We start from the raw sequence: 22856 nt of genomic DNA on the forward strand, positions 1-22856 counted from the left end.
GTATGTACTGTAGATCCTCGATTCACCAGCAGTTGGCCCAATTGAAGGAAGGTAATTTTGACTTTGGTGCTTGTGTTGACATGCGACTCATTGCTCTACAGTAGTAGCATCAAGCACATCAGTACGTAGCATCAACAGGTTACTGTTCATCACGAACGTGGTTTTGCAGTCAGTGCAATGTTTACAAATGCGGAGTTGGCAGATGCCCATTTGATGTATGGATTAGCACGGGGCAATAGCCGTGACGCGGTACGTTTGTATCGAGACAGATTTCCAGAACGAAGGTGTCCCGACAGGAAGACGTTCGAGGCAATTGATCGGCGTCTCAGGGAGCACGGAACATTCCAGCCTATGACTCGCGACTGGGGAAGATCTAGAACGACGAGGACACCTGCAATTGACGAGACAACTCTTCGTGCAGTTGACGATAACCCTAATACCAGCGTGAGAGAAGTTGCTGCTGTACAAGTTAATGTTGACCACGTCACTGTATGGAGAGTGCTACGGGAGAACCAGTTGTTTCCGTACCATGTGCACCGTGTGCAGGCACTATCAGCAGCTGATTGGGCTCCACGGGTACACTTCTGCGAATGGTTCATCCAACAATGTGTCAATCCTCATTTCAGTGCAAATGTTCTCTTTACGGATGAGGCTTCATTCCAACGTGATCAAATTGTAAATTTTCACAATCAACATGTGTAGGCTGACGAGAATCCGCACGCAATTGTGCAATCACGTCATCAACACAGATTTTCTGTGAACGTTTGGGCAGGCATTTTTGGTGATGTCTTGATAGGGCCCCATGTTCTTCCACCTACGCTCAATGGAGCACGTTATCATGATTTCATACGGGATACTCTACCTGTGCTGCTAGAACATGTGCGTTTACAAGTACGACACAACATGTGGTTCATGCACGATGGAGCTCCTGCACATTTCAGTCGAAGTGTTCGTACGCTTCTCAACAACAGATTCGGTGACCGATGGATTGGTAGAGGCGGACCAATTCCATGGCCTCCACGCTCTCCTGACCTCAACCCTCTCGACTTTCATTTAGGGAGGCATTTGAAAGCTCTTGTCTACGCAACCCCGGTACCAAATGTAGAGACTCTTCGTGCTCGTATTGTGGACGGCTGTGATACCATACGCCATTCTCCAGGGCTGCATCAGCGCATAAGGGATTCCATGCGACGGAGGGTGGATGCACGTATCCTCTCTAACGGAGGACATTTTGAACATTTCCTGTAACAAAGTGTTTGAAGTCACGCTGGTACGCTCTGTTGCTGTGTGTTTCCATTCCATGATTAATGTGATTTGAAGAGAAGTAATAAAATGAGCTCTAACATGGAAAGTAAGCGTTTCTGGACACATGTCCGCATAACATATTTTCTTTCTTTGTGTGTGAGGAATGTTTCCTGAAAGTTTGGCCGTACCTTTTTGTAACACCCTGTATAGATTAGGGTATGTAATTTTTTGTTATGCTCTGCACCTTTTTTTCTTCTTGTAACATTTAATTTAGCGTTTCCTATTTAAAATTGTCTTCTATATTGCCATCACTTGAAGATGCTGTCGCGAGCTGTGATGTATGCAGTGTGTCACAGTGGTTAGTGTCGCTAGCCTGTACACAAGATATAAAAGGGCAGTGTATTGGCGGTGCTGTCATTTGTTCAAAAATGGTTCAAATGGCTCTGAGCACTATGGAACTCAACTGCTGTGGTCATTAGTCCCCTAGAACTTAGAACTACTTAAACGTAACTAACCTAAGGACATCACACACATCCATGCCCGAGGCAGGATTCGAACCTGCAACCGTAGCAGTCGCACGGTTCTGGACTGCGCGCCTAGAACCGCGAGACCACCGCGGCCGGCGCTGTCATTTGTACTCAGGTGATTCATGTGAAGAGGTTTCTTACGTGATTACGGCCGCTCAATGGCAATCAGCAGACCTTGAACGCGGAATGGTAGTTTGAGCTATACGCTTGTGACATTCTGTATCGGAAAGCATTACGGAATTCAATATTACTAGATACAAAGTGTCACGAGTGTTCCGAGAACACCAAATTTCAAGCATTATCTCTCACCACAAACAACACCATGGTCGAAAGCCTTCACTTAACGCCTGAGAGCAGCTGCGTTTGCTGCGCGGGGGGTAGCCGTGCAGTCTAGGCGCCTTGCCACGGTTCGAGTCCTCCCACGGGCATGGGGGTGTGTGTGTTGTCATTAGCGTAAGTTAGTTTAAGTTAGATTAAGTAGTGTGTAAGCCTAGGGACAGTTGACCTTAGTTGTTTGATCGCATAGAACTTACCAGAAATTTTCAAATTCCCAGCTGCGTTTGTGTGAAGTTGTCAGTGTTAACAGGCAAGCAACACTGCGTGGAATAACCACCGAAATGAATATGGAACATACGAGGAACTTATCCGATGGGACAGTGCGGCGAAATTTGGGGTTAATGGGCTAGGATAGCTGACGTCATCGCCTGCAGCGCCTCTCCTGGGCTCGTGATATTATCAAAATGGTTCAAATGGCTCTGAGCACTATGGGACTTAACAGCTATGGTCATCAGTCCCCTAGAACTTAGAACTACTTAAACCTAACTAACCTAAGGACAGCACACAACACCGAGCCATCACGAGGCAGAGAAAATCCCTGACCCCGCCGGGAATCGAGAACCCGGGCGTGGGAAGCGAGAACGCTACCGCACGACCACGAGATGCGGGAGTGATATTATCAGTTGGACCATAGATGACTGGTAAACTGTGGCCTGATCAGATGGGTCCCGATTTCAGTCAATAAGAGCTGGTGTTAGGGTTCGAGAGGGGCACAGAAGCCATGGACCTAATTTGTCAACAAGGCACAGTGCAAGCTGATCATGGCTCTATAATGGTGTGGGCTGTGTTTACATGGAATGGACTGGGTTATCTGGTCCAACTGAACCTAACATTGACTGGAGATGGTTATGTTCGGCTACTTGGAGCCTATTTTGGCTAAAAAACAATGGAATTTTTATGGATGACATTGCGCCATGTCAGTTTAGTGATAGAATGGCAACTGCCCACCATACACAGACGAATGACCTCACACAACGCTTTATAAGATGCTGGCAGATAAGTTCTTGATGTAGAATAATGTGGATTAGACAAATTGGGATCCAATACTGCACATAGTGACATTCGCATACAATACGGCGAAGCAAGACAGTACAAACTTTACACCGTTATTTATATCTGCTTGCGAGGCCGAAGCTCCAATGGATGCATTGATCCCGTATGAGCTGGACGTTACTCACGATGTCTACATGAAACATATCAACGAAGAACAAGGTAGCTTGTTCGTGCACCGACCCTGGGCGCCCAGGAGAACGAGCGCGAGCGCTATAACGCCAAGCACCGGCCAAGTGAGATACAGCTCGAGAGATTTGGTTTGGATTTTTACGCCTCTGTGGAACGTAGGACTATCGGAAATGTTACTAAAGAGCTACTTTGGGCCGTATCGTATCCTTCGTTGTCTGTCGGACGTCGCATATTTAGTCGAGGATTATGATGCTTCATAAAAGACAAAAGCACATATACGTCGTCCATGTTTTTCATATGATGCCCTATTACAGTCCAGAGGCCTAGATTGACGACGGAAGCCGGCCGCGGTGGTCTCGCGGTTCTAGGCACGCATTCCGGAACCGTGCGACTGCTACGGTCGCAGGTTCGAATCCTGCCTGGGGCATGGATGTGTGTGATGTCCTTAGGTTAGTTAGGTTTAAGTAGTTCTAAGTTCTAGGGTACTGATGACTACAGCAGTTGAGTCCCATAGTGCTCAGAGCCATTTGAACCATTTTTTTTTTTTTACGACGGAAGGTTCGAGAAAACAGAAGACCCAATGGACGGTGGCAAGCTTCGACAGGAGAGGCTACCTCCGCGCTCATCATAGTGAAGACCTGTAACAACATGACGAGAACTCGAGGACTCAAGAATGAGTCATACAGAGGACCATCACAAGACGTGGATTAGGAGCGCCATAGCTGGCTCCAATGAGAGCTTTTGAAACAGAAGGTCGTTGTTTCTCCGAGAGAGGGAGCAGTGCGGTGAGCTGTGGTGTATGTCGTGTGGCGTAACGGTCAGCATCATGGGCTCACGTGGTGAGGGTCAGCACTTCCAACCAGACCACGACAAACCATTACTTACCTGGTTTATATCATTTGTGGAACGCTATGCTAGATTAGTTACTGGTAGATTCTATCAACATACGTGTTTTACAGTGATGCTTCGTGAAATCAAACGGCAATCGATATAGGGAACACGAAGTTCTTTTTCGGGGATACTGCTGAGAAAATTATGAATGGGCATTTGCAACTGACTGCAGTGCGATTCTACTGTCGCCAGCGCAGAATTTACGTCTCGTACGGAGGTGTATAGATAGTCGTTTTCCCCTCGCTCCCTTTGCGGTTAATGGGGTGATTACTAACCTTCAACAGATAAATAGGAGTTCCAAAACCCCTGAAAACGCAAATGAATTTCATATGCAGTTCTCCTACGTTGTCGGCATTGGGCTTTATTTACATAACTGATAAAGAACAGGGGTGAACACAACACAATAACGAAAAACAATAGATAAAATTAAGATTGCGCATCTGCATAATGCAAAATGTCTCTGTAAAAAATATCTGTGACTACCTAAGACATAATTTACTTGCAATAAAAATGCATCGGCAACTGTCATACACACTGAAGCGCCAAAGAAACTAGTACAGGTATGCGTGTTCAAATACAGAGATGTGTAAACAGGCAGAATACGGCGCTGCGTTCGGCAACGGCTATGTAAGACAACAAGTGTCTGGCGCAGTTGTTACATCGGTTACTGCTGCTACAATAGCAGGTTATCAAAATTTGAGTGAGTTTGAACATGGTGTTACAGTCGGCGCACGAGGGATGGGCCACAACATCTCCGAGGTAGCGATGATATTCCCATACGACCATTTCACGAGCGTACCGTGAAATCAGGAATCCTGTAAAACATCATATCTCCGACTTCGCTATGGCCGGTAAAAGATCCTGCAAGAACGGTACCAATGACGACAGACGAGAATAGTTCAACGTGACAGTGGTGCAACCCTTCCTCAAATTGATGCAGATTTCAATGCTAGGCCATCAATAAGTGTCAGCGAGCGTATCATTCAACGAAATATCATCGATATGGGCTTCTGGAGCCGAAGGTCCACTCGTACACCCTTGATGACTGCACGACACAAAGCTTCACGCCTCGCCTGGGCCCGTCAACACCGACATTGGACTGTTGATGACTGGAAACATGTTGCCTTGTCGGACGAGTCTCTTTTCAAATTTTATCGATCGGATGGACGTGTAAGGGTATGGAGACACTCTCATGAATGCATGGACGCTGAATGTCAGCAGGGGACATTTCAAGCTGGTGGAGGTTCTTTAATGGTATGCAGTTGGAGTGATATGGGACCCCTGATAGGTCTAGATACGACTTTGACATGTGACACGAACGTAAACATTCTGTCTGAACACCTGCATCCATTCATGTCCACTGTGCATTACTACGGACTTGGGTCATTCCACCAGGAAAATGCGACACCCCACACGTCCAGAATTGCTACAGAGCGGCTGCAAGAACACTCTTCTGAGTTTAAACACTTCCGCTGGCCACCAAACTTCCCAGACATGAACATTATTGAGCAAATGTGGGATGCCTTGCAACGTGCTGTTCAGAAGAGATCTTCACCCCCTCGTCCTATTACGGATTTATGGACAGCCCTGCAGAGTTCATGGAGTCAATTCCCTACAGCACTAAGAGTTTAGTCGAGTCCATGCCACGTCGTGTTGCAGCACTTCAGCGTACCCTCGGGGGCCCCACACGGTATTAGTCAGGTGCACTAGTTTCTTTGGCTCTTCAGTGTATGACATGAAGTTTTTATAGAAGGTAAATACGTGGCTTATTTTAACAAAGTAGTAAATAAAAGAAGTTGCATTCCAAGATGTTTTATGTAAGTCCTACATCTGGACGTAAGTATAATACGTGATAAAAATCTCATACTGCTTTTACATAGATGTAGAATTAAAATGATATACAAATGTAATGTCAAAATTAACACCAGAAAATGCCACAAATGCCGAAACAACCTATGTAAAACAACAAGAAATAAACTATTTAAAGCTAATTTTGTAAAAATATAAAGAAAATTTCATCTGGAACTGAAATTTATAAATGGGATTAGTAAAACTCCTGTTTCTGGACCTAATGAAAACAAGACTGAATCTTTCTTTCTTTTCTTTTGCTATTGCCCTTTTCCCACATGTTGCGCTGGGTCGGCATGGTTAAGGTCAGATTTGGTATGGTTAATTTTAAGGGGTGGCTGGATGCCCTTCTTGTCGCCTTCCCGAACCTCTCGGGATGGAACGAGTATATCCCAGCTGTCTGCGTTTAGTGTAAGCGATGGAATAGAGCAAACGTGTTCAAATGTCTGCAAGTCGTGTAACTGAGGCGGGACATGGGGACCAGCCCAGTATTCACCTAGTGGGATGTGGAAAACCGCCTAAAAACCACACTCAGGCTGGCTGGCACACCGGCCCTCGTTAATCCGCAGGGCGGATCCGATCCGGGGCGGGCGCGTCTATCCGAGTCCAGGAAGGAGCGCATTAGGGCTCTCGGCTAACCTGGCGGGTCAGAAAACGAAGACTGAGTGTGGAAGATAAAGTCAGTAGAATGCGTAATAGATAAAAAATATTGCACATTTGGTGTTAAGAAGAGTGAACTCAATACACAGTTTGCATCTAATGAGGCTGAAAAATTGTAAGAGGGTTGCTGCGGTTTGTAGGAAATCTACTTTGTACAGAGAGAAGAAAGAACAAGAAATCATTTGCATAAATATCTGCAGCGACATTGCCTAGCCTCACCTTTGCTCCGGAACCCAGTGCAAGCAGAAGAAGGAGAAGATCTTGTCGAATGGCGCCAGCTGGTAGACGGGCGAGGCGTCGATGTTAGGGTCGGCAATGTCGAGGAGCTGGAAGCTGAGGCCGGAGTGCGCCGCCCCGTATAGTTCCGCGGCGTGCTCCACCATGGCAGCCGACACGTCTGTGCCCACCAGCTGCAAAAGTGCTGCCGCTGTAAGGCGTCTTAGTGCTCGTCATCACTACTATACGGTCTTTCGTTACTGGCTAGTAAAATCTCTTTATGCATTTGTAGCTGCAGTCTAAATATTACAGTTGTCCAGAGATCGCGGCGCTACTTCGAAGTTGGCAACGTGAATCGATACCCCAACCATTACCGAGCGTTCGCTGCACTCCGCAACGATATATGGGAGGCGCCGCAGAAGACCCCGCCTCCTTCTCAGCAACAGCAGTGCTCTCGCATTGGGGTCAATATAGAGCTGAGCCGGGAAGAACTCAGCCCAGTTAGAGATCTCAGCTACAGCAGACAAGACCATCATCTAGGACCAACGAGTAGTTAAAGTTTCACATGAACTTATTCTGTTGCTAATGTTAAAAATTGTATTTCAATGAATAATTACTTAATTAGTGGCTCAAGTGTTGCTTTGCTGATCCAAGATATTTGTAAATTATCTAGTACTCCTGTGACAAAGACGTATGCCAAAGTGAAGTAAATATTTTATTCATTTCTGCAATAAAGTGAGCTAATATTTCTTGTGTTCTAGCTTGATGCGCCTCCTCTCAGAGCAATCGAAGAACCTACGATTGTGGCCGGACGAAAATAGGTTCGCCTTGTCACAACAACAGTTGTTAACCGTTGCGCAAAATCTGTGCCTCCAACGGAAAAGAATCAGTCGAAACAGTATCTATCACGGAGGACTCTTCTAGGAGAAACATTTTTATTCACGTTCTCTCATACACATATGGGAGATGCAGTATGCATACAGAATCAATTTATCAGGTTGTTGCACTTAGTTTATATCCGTTTCGCGTAACAGAGCCGTGTGTCCTACGCCATTTATGGACCGTCAAAGCCTGTCAAACTCCATAGAAGAAAATATGGAGAGACACAAAAGAATATGCAAAAAGTATGAAAAAAAGCACTCCGTCTTCAGGCCACGAGTGGCCTACCGGGACCATCCGACCGCCGTGTCATCCTCGGTGGAGGATGAGGATAGGAGGGGCGTGGGGTCAGCACACCACTCTCCCGGTCGTAAGATGGTATTCTTGACCGAAGCCGCTACTATTCGGCCGAGTAGCTCCTCAATTGTCATCACGAGGCTGAGTGCACCCCGAAAAATGGCAACAGCGCATGACGGCCTGGATGGTCACCCATCCAAGTGCCGACCACGCCTGACAGCGCTGAACTTCGGTTATCTCACGGGAACCGGTGTATTCAATGCGGCAAGGCCGTTGCCCATGCCAGAAGTAAGAACAATATAGAAAGGTCACCTTGCCGTAAATATAGGATCCTCGCCACACTCTCTTGAGTGAGCGGAAAGGTCGGCCTGACGGTAAGCAAACCGTCAGCGAAGAGTAGTTCCACTTGTGAACGGAAGTACCATGATGACACGAGTCGTACGAAGCTTTGAGCGGGTACTCGACCATGCATTGTGATCGCGACACGGGTTGGCCGCCATCTTATGCACATATCGTTAACTGACGTACGGCTTTGGTCAAAGTCTTGGCTTGAGTTAGAGCACTGTGTATCTGTGCGTGTCGACGGTTGGCACACGCGTGGATTTGCGCCCTTTTTCACAGTCTATCAATATATCAACGTTGAGGGCAGCGAAATTATTAGTGGCAAAACATAATGTCTTCTGGTGAGTCCTAGTTCAAGGTCCGTAATGTTAGATGCATACAGGTTGTCGACTACAGTGCACTGTTGAGCGACATAGACGATAAATGTCAGATGCGACAGTATGGGGTACCAGTGCAAACAATAACCGATCTCGACTCCTACATACTCAGACTCCCTCAACGTAAACATCCACACCAGGGAGGTATTAACCCCGGATCAGTGCGCATGCTCCATAAATTAATTACGCACTTCAGTGTTCATCTGCATGTGACAAGGAGCTGAAAAGCCTTCGAAAATAGGCAAGTACCTCTGCTTCCCTGGAGTCTGCCTCACATGACGTAACACAGTTATTACGTCCTTGGTCCTTAATTTGTTCGTCACACTCGCTTAGTAATCACTTTTAGTACATGATATTCTTGCAGAGGAGATTCAACAGTAAGATAACCACTTTCTCGTTCAAGCCATACTACAGTAAATGCTGTGATTATATTACGAGGGTCGCAGTTTACTGAAATCTGAATCGTAGTGTTTTCTTAAGTAATTCTAGTAGTTTGAATATGTCATACACTTGATACTTCATTGGCATCTATTCTTCGCGGTGTAGCAATTGTCATTGAAGGCAGCGAATCTTCTAAAATCAGAACTGATTATGAACCTGATTGCAAGTGTAACAGCGTATGGCGATAGTGAAAGGCGAACGGAAGTAAACACGTTTCTTCATCCACTTTGCGTAGTAAATATGTAGGAAGGGTGCCTCAGTTACTCAAGGCAAATTATGAACTGCAATTTCTCTGCACACAGGTTTTATTTCACGATTTCATATCACCAACAAACTTTGAGAAACAGATGCTCAAATATAGATCTTTTTTTTTTCTTGTGAACGTATCTTTTTCATCCATCCTTTATGAGAAAGGTGCGTGAGTGAATCGCTGTCCTCTGTAGCTAACTCATAGTTAGTGTCTTCTACATCAAAGTTTTCACTCTCCCCTACGAGTTGTTGTTGGAATGTGAGATTTTGGTCTAGGAATCGGTATGATTTTATGTTGCAGTGACGCGACGGATATTGGAATATACGGCCGCCGTTTTCCTGACGAAAGACATTCACACAGTACCTGTGCTGATCTTTGTCGTGAGCATGCTACCGATGGAACGCACATTTGAGAATAATAGAATTTTAGGACGGCGTGACTTGCAGCTTCAGTAATGCACCTTCATCCAGAGTCCGTGCTGTGACATATGCTATGAGTACAGGTCGCGTATTTGTGTCGTAGTTGTTCCAAGAGTATTGCATCACATTTAGTGGTGGATCTTATGTCACTTAATTTCGCTGCTGCTATGTAATTTCTGAAGTACTTTCAGCAGCAAAATAGTAATGGTGCGGCCTTCCAAATACACGGCTTACTGTCAGATGCGACCTATTTTACGCTTGCTAGCTATTTAACAGTTAGAATAACCACGTCTGGAACTATGTTAGAACTCACTGAGAAAGACTTTTCGTAATACATATGTATTTATATTTATTTATTTATATTATTTATATCTATATTATTTATTTACATGTATACAAATATAGAACAATCTTTGTATTTAACAACCATAAAATAAAAGCCCACTGATGGTGCTGGAACTGCAGTGAAACATGTCTGGGATGAAAGAGAAAACTGTGTTTTGCTTAAGGCGGACCCCCATCCAAATACGTATGTATCGTTAAAGCAAACACGGACAAAAGAGCTTCAACCCCAAGGTGATTATGGTTCAAAATGGTTCAAATGGCTCTGAGCACTATGGCACTTAACTTATGAGGTCATCAGTCCCTAGAACTTAGAACTACTTAAACGTAACTAACTACACACATCCATTCCCGAGGCAGGATTCGAACCTGCGACCGTAGCGGTCGCGCGGTTCCAGACTGTGACTCCTAGAACCGCTCCGCCACTCCGGCCGGCCCCAAGGTGATTACTTTTGGTAATATTTAGCCTGGAGTGATTAGTAATCATCTGCAGTCTGTATGCGTGGCGGTAAAGCAACCTGAAGCAGCTTACCATCAGTTTATGGGTACAAGACTTAAGAGATAGCTGGGAATGGTACCGTTGTGTACAGCAATCTGTCGACTTCGGCGAGTTTGGTTACGTCGAGAAGGATCCGTTGTGTGCATGGACTGCGAGCTGGCGTTTTTTCCTGACGTATATTTCTCCATTTACCATCATAGTGAGCTGATTTACCGAAATCAGTAATTCATTACATGGCGTAAAACGGTGTGCTGTCAAGCATGAAAGACGATATTACTGGCACTAATCGTATTAAAATTAGAAGCCGAGCGCGAGAAGTTTCTTGCATGTCTCCTGAATTGTGCATTATATTTATGAAGCTCGTAGTAAAATAAATAAATAAATAAATTAGACATTTTCAGAAATGGCTGATTCTCAGCTACAAGGGGGAATTGTAAATGAGTTGTTATATGTAGTTGATAAAGTGCTTTACAAAAAATGGAAGACACTGAGAGAGCACGTGCTATGGAAGTTAACATAGAATAAATACAGGTTATGAAAAAGCCAGAAATGGTGTGATCTTAATTGTAAAAGACGACTCAATCCGTAAGACGTTAAACAATTCAGATATCTGGAAAGCCTCCTGTCAAATGAAGCTCACTGTACCAATAAAACTGAATGTTGACTTGCCATGGTCAAAAAGGAATTCATGAAGAGAGGAACTCGGTTGAGTATATCGAGACTAGGTACAAATAAAACACTGAGTAGACACAAGAGGAGCTCAGTAGATTGACGAATTACAGCTAAAGAAAAAAATATTGACAGCTGAAGGAGGAGGGTGAAGTTAGACATAAGTGGAAATGTCCCATGCTCAGAAACAGTGAAGGAATGAATGAACTCGGCATATCGCCAACGAAGACCTGAGGACGGAACATGAATATTAATGACAATGAGGTAGAAGATCAATAGGAACTGCCTGCTAAAACATTGCTATAGCTCTGTTTCCATCATGAATTACTGAGAGTTTTTTGCATTTTTGCAAACAAATTTACGTTGACAGTTAATCGATGTGTCGCTCACAACGATATAGGAAAGGAACGTCTGCTTCGGCGATAATAACAAAATCACAGTGTCTCACAGGTATGAAGACTTGATAGCATGGTGATTCGAGAGTCTGACAAAGTAAGGGATCTTCATAGAGAAACACATTGGGTGGAAAATATTCTAATCGGCTACGTATACTGAAGCACGCGGCGTTTGCCCCGCTTCGGAGACCTGGGAGTGTCGTGGCCGCATGTGGGGCCGGCCGCGTCTCCTTAAACGTGCGATGCGCGCCCGTCGCCTGGCGGTCCGCATACCGGTACTTTCTCGGTAGCGTGCACAGCCGGCTGGCGTTGCGGCGCGCGACACCTCGTACAACGATCTCAGAGCATAGAAAGAGAAAAGTCTGTCCTTGATACAGTCTAATTGCCCCAAGGGAAACAATGTTGAATGCTAACTACAGTGGCGTCGGTCCCTACGATGGACTTCAAGAGCGTCCTAAGACGATGGGGTGAGTAGCACCCACGTGGAGGCTAGGAGAAGCTCTTAAAATCGAAAAAACTGACCTGTGCAGCTCTGTCTCCGACCTTTATTGCGGCCGGTGGCGGAATACTTACAGCACATTTTTCTGGTCACATGTGAGGCGGACACGAATATATTCCTTGGAAGTGACGGCCTCTGATAGCGCTCGTACCGCCTGCTAATGTCTGTCCGTCAGTGCGACGGAGCGAGTTCGTGACGCAGAGGCGTGTACTCAACGACGAACCTGGGTGCATGAATGGCAAAAGGTTAATTTTTGGGATGAATCCAGGTTCTGTTTACAGCATCATGATGGTCTCATCCGTGTTTGGCGACATCGCGGTGAATGCACATTGGAAGCGTGTATTCGTCATCGCCATACTGGCGTATTACACGGCGTGATGGTATGGGGTGCCATTGGTTACACGTCTCGGCCACCTTTTGTTCGCATTGACAGCACTTTGAACAGTGGACGTTACATTCCAGATGTGTTACGACCCGTCGCTCTACCCTTCATTCGATCCCTGCGAAACCCTACATTTCAGCATGATAATGCACGACCGCATGTTGCAGGTCCTGTACGGGCCTTTCTGGATACAGAAAATTTTCGACTGCTGCCCTGGCCAGCACACCAATTGAAAACGTCTGGTCGATGGTGGCCGAGCAACTGGCTCGTCACAATACGCCAGTCACTACTCTTGATGAACTGTGGTATCGTGTTAAAGCTACATGGGTAGCTGTACCTGTACACGCCATCCAAGCTCTGTTTGACTCAATGCCCAGGCGTATCAAGACCGTTATTACGGCCAGAGGTGGTTGTTCTGGGTACTGATTTCTCAGGATCTATGCACCCAAATTGCGTGAAAATGTAATCACATGTCGGTTCTAGTATAATATATTTGTCCAATGAATACCCGTTTATCATCTGCATTTCTTCTTCGCGTAGCAAATTTAATGGCCCGCAGTGTATATTGCAAATGTTGTGAGAAAATGAGTCAAGTGCCTGCAACCGAGTGACCGAACGTATCCATTTAACGAGTGTAGTTTCCTTCTGTGTGAATGAACTCTGTTGTGAACCGGGAAGAGAAGGAAGAAACCCATTGAGGTATTGGGCTGTTGGACCTGGAGGATTCACACTGCTGGAGATATGCTCAGTGGAGTTTAGAGGAAAGGAGAAGTCTGTGATGCGAACCTGTGTGTGTGGAGGCAGCCTGGGCAGTAGCAGGTCGACGGTGACGTCTCCGGCGCCGCAGCCCACGTCGAGCACGCGCAGGGGCGGCGCCGGCCACCGCAGCGACGGCCACGCCGCCTCCAGCGCCGCCGACGCCTCCCACCGCTGGAGCCCGTTGGACCGCGAGTACAGCTCCGCCTGGTCCATTGCGACTGCCCCACGAGAGTCTAAAGGGGAAGCCAGAAAACACCAGAAAATAACTGTTTATAGTCTCACCAGCCTTGACATAGAGACGAATTGGAGGTAAAACCTTATGAGGAGCCATCCACACACTAACGTGTCGGTGGCACCTATCGCAGTGGAAATGGCAGGTAGTGGTGACCGGTAGGAACGTGATGGACATTCTGGATCAAGTAACTTCCTAGCAGATTAAAACTGTTTGCTGGACCGAGTCTCGAACTCGGAACCTTTGTCTTTTGCGGGCAAGTGCTCTACCAACTGAGCTACCCAAGCACGACTCGCACCCTGTCCTCACAGCTTCAATTCTGCCAGTATTTCGTCTCCCCCCTTACAAACTTCACAGAAGCTCTCCTGTGAACCATGAATCTGTGAAGTTTGGAAGGTAGGAGACGAGATACTGGCAGAATTGAAACTGTGGTGGTGGGGCGCGAGTCGTGCTAAGGTAGCCCTGTTGGTAGAGCACTTGCCCGCGAAAGGCAAAGGTCCCGAGTTCGTGTCTCGGTCCGGCACACATTTTTTATCTGCCAGGAAGTTTCATATCAGTGCACACTCCGCTGCAGAGTGAAAATGTCATTCTGGATTCTGGATCAAATTTGACTCTCAGCTTGCCTATATTCACGGGCAGGGGCAAATGCATGACGCCACCACACCCTACTTCTCTCCTAAACCTTCGATAGCTACACACCTTTCCTCTCTCTAGCAGTCCCTCCCCACCCTTTCCCTTCATCGCCTCTCCCTCTCCCTTCTCCACTTCTCTTTCTAAACGACATCCCTTTGTTGGGAAGACGCCGGTCAGAGAGCTTCTAAGCCAATTGTACCATGCATGTTCATTGCTCCCAAACAAAGCTCGTGTATTAAAGCCGTAGCAGCTCATTTCATATTTTCTTTAGCCACCCAACGTGTTTCTAAGGCCAGCTTAAGTATTAGTTGAAAGATGTGATTGGACGAGCTAATACGGCACTAAAATATCGAGCTGTTATTACGAGGGCTAAATATGTGTTGGCTTGGGTTGTTTTGGGGAAGGAGACGAGACAGCGAGGTCATCGGTCTCATCGGATTAGGGAAGGACGGGGAAGGAAGTCGGCCGTGCTCTTTGAAAGGAACCATGCCGGCATTTGCCTGGAGCGATTTAGGGAAATCACGGAAAACCTAAATCAGGATGGCCGGACGCGGGATTGAACCGTTGTCCTCCCGAATGCAAGTCCAGTGTGTAACCACTGCGCCACCTCGCTCGGTCTAAATATGTGTATCAGCATTGGTGTAGACTCTCCTTGATGTGCACTGCCAAGAAATGGACATGTCTTAGGAATGGGGTGGGGTAAAGGGAGAGGGAAAATGGATGTTCAGTATGGGAGGGAAGAGATTTGCCAATTGAAGAGTGTCTGGCTTAGGAGGAGGGGGAATCATGATGACGTGATGCATTTGCCCCTCTATTTAGACATAGGAAACCTGACAATCAGATGTCAAATTTGCTCCAGAATGCATACAAACTAGTGTGAGATGTGATAAACCTGAATATTTGGAGATAAATACTTCGTTTGTAGAGGCAAATACATACAAACATATAATAAGCTATTCAACACTAAGTTTTCAATTTCTGCTTTTGAAACACCTTGCTGTTTCTGTTGCTCACATACTGTTTGTCCCTTCTAAGAGTCGTCAGGAGCTTTTTCTCTGGTATTCTGGAAGATATTTGCAATAACTGGAGTTATCCCAAACATATATTGCTCATTACATTTTTCATGCAACACTCAGTTTCAACGGAAACAGTCAGTTTGTTTTCTATTTAAAAAAAATGAAAACGGAACTTTATGTTCCCATTTGATAGAGAGACTCCAAATTAGTCTAGTGCAATATTCGTTTTATCGATATTTTTTAATTGGGGCGGTGAAACACGAAGAATAATCAGTACTCTAGTCAGTGGCGGATTTACATATAGGCCCACTAGGCACGGCCATAGGGGCGGTAGCTTAAGGGAGTGGCATTTTTTGCTCTGCACTCATTTTCACCTTTTACATTTTAAAATAATTGCCCGTAAAAACGACAAAATTTTTTAATATTGTTAAACAACTTGCTGGTTTAAATAAGCCTTAAGAACGATATTCGACAATACAAGCTTGGAAATATACATAGTTTACTTGGTGACTGAATGGGAAATTTAACATTGGGTTTCTGTCTGGTATCATCTTCCTGATTGTTCAAAATATTTTGGAGTAAGTTGTGAGGACGGCAATCTACAAAACAATGTTTGAAATATTATTCCGAGAATGTTGTCGGCTTCTACTTAACCCTACCACATTTTCTCCCTGAAAATACCGAAAAGCTGTGATAAACTAATCAGCAGTCTCTTAAATACTGTAACATGTGTGGGCCTCAGTATGTAAAACCCGACTCTACTTAACATTTCTTGTAGAAATTACAGGGAAGTATCAAGTCAACCCACCATTACTGTATTTAATGTGAATGCTCTGTGGTCTTCAATATCTGATCTTTGATTTAATGACAACCGTTTAACAAAACATGCTGATCCAGGGAATGTTTTATATTTTTATATACATGTTTATACAAAAAGAACATTAGCGGAATATCTAATAATTAGTGAGATATGCTTCCCAAGAGTTTAAGTTTTGTTTATTTATTTACTTAGTTACTTTTTTTGGCGAAAAAAGAAGAAGTACCTAATTTTCGTTTGTCTCATTTATTGTGATGTAGCCTGCACGATATCAAAGTTCCCACTGTGTACAATCAAATAGTACGTGGCATTGGAAATTTTATATTAAACTACTTGACTAAGCTTTTTTTCTTAGAGGAAAGGTCACTTTTATGTTATGTTGGAACAAAAGGTGCGTTTGCGTGTAGACACAACAGCAGTGTTCACACATATGACAACACACCACATCAACTGCCAACAAGGCTACTTTATAGTCTTCTCTGCCCATTGAAACCGCTAAAATGTTATAAGAATAACCTCACTGCAAGAAGTTGCAAAAATTATTTGCTTTTTAAATTAGAAAGACATTGTCAAAAATATTCAGAAAATATTTGCGTCCCAGCTAAAATTTGCGTCCCAGAGCCAAAAAAAGGACTGTCCCGTTTCTTTACGAGACGAAATCTAGCCGGCAGGTATGCTTCTACTGTTCGCTGACAACAGAGAAACAGGCGACAGTGAAATTACAGTAAATTATTCTGCATTGTCATTCTTTCACAGCACAGTTACGTCGAGTAATCCGAGTTGGTCAGTTCATCTCTCCGTGTTTAAAGGAAAAATCTTTGTGCTCGTGTGCCGTGCTTCAAGTAAAAAGCTTTGTCCTCATGTGCGGAATAGTACGATTGGAACTGGATACAGTCTTTCTTTCTTTCCTTTTACAATTTTTTTTCTTTTGTTTTGACTGTTGGTTGACAATTCTGTAAGTGCCTTAACATGAATAACAGTGAAAAAAGCAAACGTGCAAAATTAAGTGGGGTGGCATTTCGGAAATTATCGAAGGAAAGGCAAGAACGAGAAGCCAATGTTCTAAAAACGCTTGGCAGAGTAGATAATTTTTTCGCAAATAATGTTGCTGGTTCGACTTCGAGTTCAAGTAGTACGGATGATATTTCTGGCACTGAATCAACAATCGACATTCTCTTACAACGTGGAATTAATTAAAATTGTAACGGTGATTTTTCTAATTCAAGAAGATCAATAGGCGATAAAACTAGATATTTGAAAAAATATGCATTTTACTGTAAACTTTTAAATGGCGAATCAACTTTGCGCGATTTTCTAATATACTCCTGTAGCACCGGTGCTGTTTCTTGTGCATCGTGTAAATTATTCGGAGGTAAGGCCACGATTGCTACTAATGGTACTGCAGACTGGAAAAATATTTCTAATATTATATCTCATAGTGAGGATTCACTTGAACACAAAAATTCTGAGATATTACTCTTAACAAGAAAAAAGTAACTTGGAACAATAGATAACGATTTTGAGTCATATGTTGAGACAGAAAAAATGAACTGGTGCAGTGTGTTGAAAAGGGTGTTTGAAGTAGTGAAGAAGCTAACAAGTCATGGACTTCCCCTACGTGGAATGTTGAAAGATTTCATTCATTACATAATGGTCAATTGATGATGTCTCTTGAACTTATCGCCGAGTTTGATCCTTTTCTCGCAGAGCACATTGAACGATACGGAAATACAGTGCAGGGACATACAAGTCATCTATCTTCAACAATCTGTGATGAAATAACAGAGTTTCTTTCTGAAAGAATGAAAAGAATTATCATAAGTGAAATAAAACAGGTCAAATATTTCTCTATAATAATAGATTCTATTACGGACGTTTCTCATATTGATCAATTATCTTTCATATTAAGATATGCGAACGAGAATGGTGAACCTATTAAACGTTTCCTTCTGTTTTTACCAAACCCGGGAGACAAGTCCGAAAACTTCGCTGTGGCCGTACGAAAAGTCCTGTCTACAAATTCCATTGATATTACTGACTGTAGAGGCCAGTCATATGACAACGCAAGCAATATGTCAGGAACCTACACTGGTTTGCAGGCACGCATTAAAGAACGAAATCCGATAGCACATTATGTGCCTTGTGAAGCACATTCTTTGAATTTAGTCGGCACTACTGCTGCAAGCTGTTGTCAGGAAGCATGTTCATTTCTCAGTGTAGTGCAAAACCTTTATACACTCCTGGAAATTGAAATAAGAACACCGTGAATTCATTGTCCCAGGAAGGGGAAACTTTATTGACACATTCCTGGGGTCAGATACATCACATGATCACACTGACAGAACCACAGGCACATAGACACAGGCAACAGAGCATGCACAATGTCGGCACTAGTACAGTGTATATCCACCTTTCGCAGCAATGCAGGCTGCTATTCTCCCATGGAGACGATCGTAGAGATGCTGGATGTAGTCCTGTGGAACGGCTTGCCATGCCATTTCCACCTGGCGCCTCAGTTGGACCAGCGTTCGTGCTGGACGTGCAGACCGCGTGAGACGACGCTTCATCCAGTCCCAAACATGCTCAATGGGGGACAGATCCGGGGATCTTGCTGGCCAGGGTAGTTGACTTACACATTCTAGAGCACGTTGGGTGGCACGGGATACATGCGGACGTGCATTGTCCTGTTGGAACAGCAAGTTCCCTTGCCGGTCTAGGAATGGTAGAACGATGGGTTCGATGACGGTTTGGATGTACCGTGCACTATTCAGTGTCCTCTCGACGATCACCAGTGGTGTACGGCCAGTGTAGGAGATCGCTCCCCACACCATGATGCCGCGTGTTGGCCCTGTGTGCCTCGGTCGTATGCAGTCCTGATTATGGCGCTCACCTGCACGGCGCCAAACACGCATACGACCATCATTGGCACCAAGGCAGAAGCGACTCTCATTGCTGAAGACGACACGTCTCCATTCGTCCCTCCATTCACGCCTGTCGCGACACCACTGGAGGCGGGCTGCACGATGTTGGGGCGTGAGCGGAAGACGGCCTAACGGTGTGCGGGACCGTAGCCCAGCTTCATGGAGACGGTTGCGAATGGTCCTCGCCGATACCCCAGGAGCAACAGTGTCCCTAATTTGCTGGGAAGTGGCGGTGCGGTCCCCTACGGCACTGCGTAGGATCCTACGGTCTTGGCGTGCATCCGTGCGTCGCTGCGGTCCGGTCCCAGGTCGACGGGCACGTGCACCTTCCGCCGACCACTGGCGACAACATCGATGTACTGTGGAGACCTCACGCCCCACGTGTTGAGCAATTCGGCGGTACGTCCACCCGGCCTCCCGCATGCCCACTATACGCCCTCGCTCAAAGTCCGTCAACTGCACATACGGTTCACGTCCACGCTGTCGCGGCATGCTACCAGTGTTAAAGACTGCGATGGAGCTCCGTATGCCACGGCAAACTGGCTGACACTGACGGCGGCGGTGCACAAATGCTGCGCAGCTAGCGCCATTCGACGGCCAACACCGCGGTTCCTGGTGTGTCCGCTGTGCCGTGCGTGTGATCATTGCTTGTACAGCCCTCTCGCAGTGTCCGGAGCAAGTATGGTGGGTCTGACACACCGGTGTCAATGTGTTCTTTTTTCCATTTCCAGGAGTGTAATTTTTCTCTGCTTCTACACAGCGCTGGGATAAACTTCTTTCTTTCACGAAACTAGGAAGCAAAACGGTATAAAGTTTATCAGAAACACGTTAGTCAGCATGAGAGGAAGCGTGTATAAGTCTATATGAAAACTGGGAGGTCGTTATCAATTCCCTCACACATATTGCCAATAATGCGTTTGAAAAACCACTTTTGCGAAATGAGGCTTCAGCTTTATTGAATCAACTCAGCAGACTAGAAACAGTATTCATGATGACAGTTTGCAAGGACATACTTCAGAGATTTAATAGTGTAAATCTGAAATTGCAAAATGTAAATATTGATACTAAAATAAGGCATGAATTATATGCATCACTTGTAGGATTTATTGCATCTACTCGTGGCATGTTCGACTATTATGAAAAGAAATCCATGGAGATTGTGACTGATATAGACTATCAATGCACCTATAAAAGATCACGAAAACGCAAACTTTATGATGACGAAAAAGCGGTCTCTGAAGAAGAAAATTTAAGATTATAATGTGATTTTTGTTATAACTTAGAGCACATTCATCGGATTTACAAACTACATAATACCGGTTCATTTTACAATTGCCGATGGCAGAACGCGGAACTAAACCTCGTTTACGTGCAGACGTGACCGAAGGCGCCCGACAGTGCTAAACCATACCCGAATGGCCCAGGCCGCTCGGCGCTGCACAGTCAAGTCATACTGATGCTGTAGTATAACTGATGCGTATTCTTGGCGTCTGCTGAAACGTATAGTTACCGCGGAAATATACGTTATCGGAGAGTACGCTCAGATGAAAAAGTGTAAATGAATAATGTAGTTCAGTTCTGCCGATGAATACGTAAAACTTTGCTAATACCGTTATAAAGAGCTATGGTGAGAGCAGTAGCTGCATTACGAAACTGTTCAACCATAAAATGGATTAAAGGTATTGTGTACACTTATAATGCAGCATCTAGCTACACACACCCTAATGCTTTACACGTTAACTATTAGATTATAAAACAAATTTGATTTTCCCGCACCAGTCTGTAAAATTATGTAATGGTAAATCCGTTTCTGTGTTTATTCGTCTGTGGTTAGTTATTAGTTAGTACACCGAAATCTCTATTTCATTTTCATTTCTGGAAGTTTCCTATAGATTCACGTATTAATACGGAAAGTGTATTTTTATCTGCTACACATTCAAGTTATTAAATCGTAAAATGACAGTTTAATTTTAATTTTGAACGCATCTCTGTAAAAGTACGTATTAATTTCTAATGTATGACACGTTCACTTCATTCTTTAGACCGTAACACAACTTTTTTACTTTCGTTTTCAACTGTTTTGTGTAAAAGAACGTATTAAAAGTGAATGTATAACAAAAATCCGTGGTCTCCTATACGCCCTGCTGAATTTTTAGGCTGTAATAGAAAAGTTATTTTCATTGTATCCGTTCGTGTTGTCTTTCGGTATAAGGAATGTGTTAACACGATGCAGTTTTAAGTTTGTTTTATCCGCTGCCGTACACCAAGTACAGTTCAGGAACCATATTACATTTTAATTGAGAGCGACTAGACCGCTCACGCGTTCTTCAGAACGACGAATAGCAGAATACGGAATCAGCTCACTGCGCTCCCACCCAAAACGGCGACTGTGAATTGATCGGGTAATATTATTTAAAACATGCTTTTTGGAGGGAGGGGGGACGTATATAATATGGTGTGCCTAGGGTCGCCAAATTTTAAAATTCGCCACTGACTCCGGTGCTGATTGCTAACACCATGCAGCAGCGCTGCTCAGTGGCTGCTGGAGTACTGCTTACTCTTCGTGTTTTACTGTCCGTGTTAATAGATATCGATAAAACTGGACTAATTTGGGACCGTTCTAACGAATAGGCACATAAAATTCACGATTAAAAGTGTTTTTGTACGTAATGGGAAACAAACGGAAGTTTTCCCTTTGACACTGGAGTCGCATGAGAGACGTGATGTGCGGTATTTGTCTGGGCTGACTCCAGCTACAAACTGCAAAAATGAAATTGCAAATATCTGCCAGAACACCAGAGAAAATGCACCTGTCATCTCTTAGGAGAGGCACTCATTATACACTGCAGGACTTTGTACGCAAGTAAATGGCAAACAGTGAAATACGAATCTGTCAGCTTCCAAGCTACCATAGATTGCCTTTTATTGGCAGGACGCTTAGAAAATGTAACAGACCTACTAAGGAGACTGCTTACACTACGCTTGTCAGTCCTCTTTTAGAATAATGCTGCGCAGTGTGGGATCCTTACCAGATAGGACTGACGGTGTACAGCGGAAAAGTTCAAAGAAAGGCAGAACGTTTTGTATTATCGCGAAATATGGGAGAGAGTGCCACAGAAATGATACAGAATTTGGGCTGGAACTCATTAAAGGAAAGGCGTTTTTCGTTGCGACGGAATCCTCTCATGAAATTCTTATCACCAACTTTCTCCTCCGAATGCGAAAATATTTTGTTGACACCAGCGTACATAGGGAGGAACGATCACCACGATAAAATAAGGGACATCAGAGCTCGTACGTAAAGATACAGGTGTTCATTCTTTCCGCGTGCTATACGAGATCGGAATAATAGAGAATTGTGAAGGTGGTTCGATGAACCCTCTGCCAGGCACTTGAATGTGATTTGCAGAGTATCCATGTAGATGTAGATGTAGATGTCCAGTTACGATGCTTAACAGTCCGTCACGTCAAGCAAGATTTCTGATACAAATCTGTTGGCTTTGATAATTCGCAAACAAAGTGTCTCTATCGAACTTAATCTAGAGCTCGCGTTATGATACAGAAGAGTCCGTTACTAAAACTAAATTTCGCCTTTCACGCGAAAGGAGGTGTAAAACTGTTATCTAAAGTTATTACTGTAAGCCGCAACGGCGGAAAGTGGAGATAGGTCCGACCACAGACCGTAAGTAATTCGTATCATTTTGTCATCGCAAACAAGATTCGATTTTTCAGTCTTATATTCGCGCATTGAGTCATGGTTTGGCAGAACTTTGTAATAATTG

The 22856-nt window shown here is 44.5% G+C and overlaps 1 protein-coding gene across 1 annotated transcript in view; it reads right to left on the reverse strand.

Annotated features, from left to right (window-relative positions):
- LOC126195195 (juvenile hormone acid O-methyltransferase) overlaps nucleotides 1-22856 on the reverse strand; it is a 54819-nt gene that overhangs the window by 20184 nt on the left and 11779 nt on the right. Inside the window, exons 2-3 of the mRNA XM_049933710.1 lie at nucleotides 13483-13688; nucleotides 6909-7099 (exon numbers count right to left, since the gene is read on the reverse strand). Of these exons, the coding sequence (XP_049789667.1) occupies nucleotides 6909-7099; nucleotides 13483-13668 (377 nt within the window). The 5' untranslated portion in view covers nucleotides 13669-13688. The remainder of the gene's footprint in view (nucleotides 1-6908; nucleotides 7100-13482; nucleotides 13689-22856) is intronic.

The sequence above is a fragment of the Schistocerca nitens genome, chromosome 7 (assembly GCF_023898315.1).
Source record: "Schistocerca nitens isolate TAMUIC-IGC-003100 chromosome 7, iqSchNite1.1, whole genome shotgun sequence".
In the NCBI taxonomy this organism is placed as follows: Eukaryota; Metazoa; Arthropoda; class Insecta; order Orthoptera; family Acrididae; genus Schistocerca; species Schistocerca nitens.